General features: G+C 52.7%; 1 protein-coding gene across 1 annotated transcript; it reads right to left on the bottom strand.

Annotated features, from left to right (window-relative positions):
• Positions 1-1,329: 1,329 nt before the first annotated feature.
• LOC113980462 (olfactory receptor 14J1-like) lies at positions 1,330-2,337 on the bottom strand (the record flags this gene model as incomplete). The annotated part of the gene is made up of 1 exon (XM_027707673.1): positions 1,330-2,337. A coding segment is annotated over exon 1 (1,005 nt), but the record flags the coding sequence as incomplete, so codon positions are not given.
• Between the last annotated feature and the right edge of the window lie 3,338 nt (positions 2,338-5,675).

Genomic DNA, 5,675 nt, shown 5'->3' with positions numbered 1-5,675 from the left:
TCCTGGAAGGCTCAGTAGCCAAGAACAAGGCTGGGCAGGACCATGGGTTGTTTCCAATGGCACAAAGGGCAGGGCAGGGCTCCACTCCATCCAGCCTGTGGGCTGGAGAGTTCTTCAGGACACCCTCTTGGAAAGCCCACCCCTGGCTCTGGTACAGCCCTCCCTGAACTGGGGAGGCACAAGGGGAGTTCACTGTGGGTGAGACGAGTCACTCCAGAGTCCTTTCTCTGTTCCTGCTGCATCCCCTGGGGTTGCAGAAATCTCCTTTACCAGTTCACAGGCAGATTTAGGACTTGATCTCTGGTAACTCCACCCTGGACAGGATTCTGCTCCAGGGCTCCACTCCCTGCTGACTGTCTGGGATGGGCTCTCCCTGCAGATCCTCTGTGCTCTCCTGCACTTCCTGAGTTCCTACAGACAAGTCCTCACCTGCCATCAGAGCCCTCACAAGCTGCAGAGCCCCAGGCAGGTGACTTGGAGACCATTTGCCACCAGCACAGAACATCTGAACCAGCCCTCAGTCCCTCAAGTACCCCAGTGAGTCGCTTCTCTCACTGCAGGGACTGAATGGGGAAACAAGCAAAGCAATGAGACTTTGGAGAGTCTATTCCTTGGCCTTGTTCTTTACACCAACCTTTAAAATGAACAAAGTCTTCAGGAACTGCCCAGGGGGATCCCATTTCATGATGGAAATGATGTTAAGGAGCCCAGTTCTGTCCCAACAGTGCCCAGGGCCTGTCCCTGCCCATGGTCACAGGACTGACACACAGCAGGGACTGAGCTGCCAGAGCACTCAGGCCTTGGGCAAAGAGCAGGAAGGAGAGGGAGGCAGTGGAAAAAGAGCATCTCTGAAAAGGCCGGGAGCTGCTGCTCCCTGGCAGTGCTCCTGTACCAGGATTCTTTACCCCTTCTCCTCTGCACACAGGCACTGCCCTCCAGCTTCAGGGAAGTTCTTGGAGGTTGAATCACAAGAAAAGAATTCAAGTCCTTTATTCTACTCTGAGATTGTGATTCCTCATGTCCAGAATAACAAAGACAGAATGTTTGACAAAGAAGTTGCTGCAGGAACTTTTGTTTAAATGCACACAGAGAATGATTCCTCATTTACACAATTTTGGGTCAAAACAAAGAGGTAGAGAATGAATTAGGTACAGGATGAAGAATAAATTTCTGTGTTAACAATATTAAAAGAGGAAAAAATATAGGAAAACTCCCCCACTGCCACTCTCAAAAACTTTAGAAGGTAGACTGGGTCAGTAAAGGGTTACACAATGAGTGTTCTGCAGAAGAAATGAGACAGGTTATTGCTCCTGAAAAGCATCCAGTCATCATTTTTCTCAGGGCACCCTTGAGCTCCTGGTTCCTCAGGCTGTAGATGAGGGGGTTCAGTGCTGGAGGAACCACCGAGTACAGAAGTGACAGGGCCAGGTCTAGGGATGGGGAGGAGATGGAAGGGGGCTTCAGGTGGGAAAACATGATAGTGCTGAGGAACAGGGAGAGCACGGTCAGGTGAGGGAGGCAGGTGGAAAAGGCTTTGTGGCGTCCCTGCTGAGAGGGGATCCTCAGCACAGCCCTGAAGATCTGCACATAGGAGAAAACAATGAAAACAAAACAACCAAAACCTAAACAGACACTAACCACAAGAAGCCCAATTTCCCTGAGGTAGCCTGAGTGTGAGCAGGAGAGCTTGAGGATGTGTGGGATTTCACAGAAGAACTGGCCCAGGGCATTGCCCTGGCACAGGGGCAGGGAAAATGTACTGGCTGTGTGCAGCAGAGCATTGAGAAACCCAGTGGCCCAGGCAGCTGCTGCCATGTGGGCACAAGCTCTGCTGCCCAGGAGGGTCCCGTAGTGCAGGGGTTTGCAGATGGCAACATAGCGGTCGTAGCACATGATGGTGAGGAGGGAATATTCTGCTCCAAGGAAGAAGAAAAGGAAAAAGAGCTGTGCATCACATCCCATGTAGGAGATGGTTGTGGTGTTATGGAGGGAATTGTGCATGGCTTTGGGGACAGTGGTGCAGATGCAGCCCAGGTCTGTGAGGGAGAGGTTGAGCAGGAAGAAGCCCATGGGGGTGTGCAGGTGGTGGTCACAGGCTATGGCGCTGAGGATGAGGTCGTTGGCCAGGAGGGCAGCCAGAGAGATGCCCAGGAAGAGCCAGAAGTGCAGGAGCTGCAGCTCCCGCCTGTCTGCCAATGCCAGGAGAAGGAACTGGGGCATGGAGCTGCTGTTGTGCATTGGCTGCTTCCCAGGACAGGGACACTGTTCAGAAACAGGAAAGGACAGGGAGAAGTTAAGACAGACTCCTCTAAGCAAAGCCACTTTATTTCTCATAGAAATCCCCTGAACTGGATCGCTTTTCCTTTCCCTGGTTGAGGGTGCTGTGAGGAACAGGAGCTCTGCCTTTGTGCTGCCAAGGGCTCAGTTTTCCTCTTCTCCAATGGGGACATGGAGCTGCTCTGCCACAGCATCAAACGCTCCCAAGGGATGTCAGGCATCATCCACCTTGAATGGAAAAGTTCAATCTCTGCTCTCAGGACATGGAACAGTGTGTGCTTCAGTGGAAAGGCTTAGCATGTCCTTCAAGTAATGTAATCTGTGTTTATTATTTTCTATGGTTGCATCTGGTACCTGTTCTTGTTTAGAAGTACAAATCCTCGTTTTTATTACACAAAATGTAATGAGACATTAAAAAGTGAGGACAAAGAGCTGAGCTCTCTGCAGCTTATTGCAGAGCCAGGAGAGCTGCAGTGTCCCTCCGTCTGTTCCCATCTGCCCTGTGCTTTCCCTCATGCTGCCTGAACATAACTTCACATGCAAATTAATTTTTAATAAACCCAAATACCTACAGTCTGATGAGTGCAGGGCAGCACTGTTTAAAAGGGCAGTTTTGTTAAATCTTCTCTGTTCCAGCCCAGCAATGCAGCATTGCCCAGGGGAATCTCTGGCTGTGCAGGCTCTGATGGCAACTTCAGAGCAACCCTGAGGAGGCTGGAAAAGTGACCCAGAGCTACATGTAAGGCACAGGTGTGGTGATTTCTGATGCTGCCTGGTCTCTTCTCCTCTAAGAGGAATAGATTTGGAGTTTCAGTGCCTCCTCTGAACTGTGATATTAATTTTTATGATCAATTTCCCACCCAGAAAACACATATTTGAAGATGGAAAGAACAGGATCCTACATTGTCAGGTATCCCGTGACTTGCTGTGCTTTCTTAAAACTCCCCTGAGAAATGTTCTGTAATGACCTGGAGCTGTGAGCAGCCCTCACAACCTGCAGCCTACTCTAAACAGGCGAAGAGCCCGTCCCTGCCCTCCCAGGGGTTGCTCCTTGCTCACAGCCCTTGTGCCCCAGCCCTGGGAGCAGCTCCCCCGGCTGAGAGCTGCCCCTGGCAGGCAGCAGAGTCCCTGCCCAGCACAGCACCCTGGGCTGCAGGACCCTGCTCTGCCCCACAGCCCTGGGCACCCCTGGCTGCACCCCCGGCTTCACAGCTCTTCCAAAGTGCCCCAAAACAGCCCCTGCTCACCCATCCCATCAGCTGGGGCTGGGCCAGCTTTAGGAGATGCCTCCAGGAGCTGCCCCTGCACTGCCCTGCAGCCACAGACTCACCGTGTGCAGCCCTGCCAAGATTCCTCCTGCAGGGAGCTCTCAGCCCTCCTGCCAGTGCTGAGCCCCTGGAAGCTCTGTGTGTGCCCTGCTGGTGTCCCTGAGCTGCCCTGGCAGTGCCCTCAGCCCTGCTGGGCTGTGCAGAGGAGCTGCTCACCAGCAGAGCTGTCTCTTTGAAGCTCTTCTTGCTTGCCAGGAGCTCCCTCAGCAGCACAGCAACAGCCCCAGGCATTTCATGACCCTCGGGGGGTTTTTGGGATGAGTCCCTGAACATCAGACCCTGAGGAAACTTTCAGGAACCTCTTGAGAAACCAAAGTGACATTCAAACTGTGAAATTTCTTGTAGTGCTAATGGGTCCCACTGAGGGACCCAACAGAGAAAACATCCCCAGGACTATGTAAGAGCACAAATCTGGACACAGGGATGACAAGTCACAGAATCACATAATCATCAAGGTTGGAAGAGACCTTCAACATCTTCTGGTTGAACTGTCAACACAGCACCACCAGAATCATCCCTAAACCATATACCAAAGTGCCACATCCAGATGCCATCTGAACACTTCCAGAGACACCATGATCTCCTTGGGCTACTTGTTCCAATGCTTAAAAACTCTCTCAGTGAAAAAAGAGGGTTTTATAATATCTAATATGAACCTTTCCCAATGCAACTTAAGGGCATTTCCTCTCTTCCTGTCACTAAAGGCTTGGCAGAAGAGACCAAGCCCCACACCCACTAAAACCTCCTTTTGGGTCGTCGTAGAGAGCAATGAGGTGCTCCCTGAGCCTCCCCTTCTCCAGACTCAACAAGCCCAGTTCCCTCAGCCGTCCCTCAGCAGACATGTTTTCCAGAGCCTTCCCCAGCTCCATTCCCTTATCTGGACACGCTCCAGCCCCTCAAGGGCCTTTTTGCACTGAGGGGCCAGAACTGGACACAGCACTTGAGGTGGGGCCTCAGCAGTGCCCAGCACAGAGGGGCAATCAGTTCTCTGCTCCTGCTGGCCACACTCTTCTCCACAAAGGCCAGGATGCCCTTGGCCTTCTTGCCCCCCGGGCACACTGGCTCATATCCAGGTGCTGTCAAGCAGCACCCCCAATCCCTTCCTGCTGAGCAGCCCTCCAGCCCCTCTGCCTCCAGCCTGGAGCATTCCAGGGGTTTGTGTGGACCCAAGGTCAGGCCCTGACACTTGGCCTTGTTGATCCAGCCTGTCCAGATCCCTCTGCAGAGCCTTCCTGCCCTCCAGCACATCCACAGTCAGACTCAGCTCAGTCAGTTTCCCAAACAAAGTCTGACCACCAGCAGTCCGAGGTGTCAGTTCTGCTGCCCCCTCCTTCCTTCACTCAGAAAGGAAAACTCCATCATTCTGGGGTCTCTGTCCCCGATGGCTCCGACCACCACATCCCCCACCAGTCACAGAATCACGGAATGGTTTGGGTTGGAAGGGACATTAAAGAGCATCTTGTTCCAACCCCATGCCATGGACAAGGGACGCCGTCCACTACACCAGGTTTTTCAGAGCCCCATCCAACCTCGCCGTGAACACTTCCAGGGATGAGGCAGACAGAACTTCTCTGAGCAACCTGTGCCAGGATCTCACCACCCTCCCCATAAAGAATTTCTTCCTAATATCCCATCTAACCCTTCCCTCTGTCAGTGTGAAGCCACTGCCCCTTGTCCTGTCATTCCAGGCCCTTGTCCAAAGTCTCTCTCCATCTTTCTTTTCGGCTCCCTTCAGGTACTGGAAGGCCACAATAAGGTCACCCCAAAGCCTTCTCTTCTCCAGGTTGAACAATGCCAATTCTCTCAGCCTTTCCTCACAGCAGAGCTGCTCCATCCCTCTGATCCCCTTGGTGGTCTTCTTGGACTCGCTCCAACAGATCCATGTCCTTGCTATGCTGGAGCCCAGAGCTGGAGGCAGCTCTGCAGGTGGGGCAGCATTACAGCCACACATGTTCCAGCAAGGACATTGTGGAACCTCATGGAACCAATGACCATTGTGACACTGCAGGGCCTTCTGGAGCCAAAGGAGCCCTGGGATACTGGGAAATCTCATGGAATCAAGGCAGCACG

The sequence above is a fragment of the Neopelma chrysocephalum genome, unplaced genomic scaffold, assembly GCF_003984885.1.
Source record: "Neopelma chrysocephalum unplaced genomic scaffold, ASM398488v2 Primary Assembly neopelma1_94282, whole genome shotgun sequence".
Lineage (NCBI taxonomy): Eukaryota > Metazoa > Chordata > Aves > Passeriformes > Pipridae > Neopelma > Neopelma chrysocephalum.
Note: the sequence above shows the minus strand (reverse complement) of the source record. Positions and strands in the feature narration are given on the sequence as shown.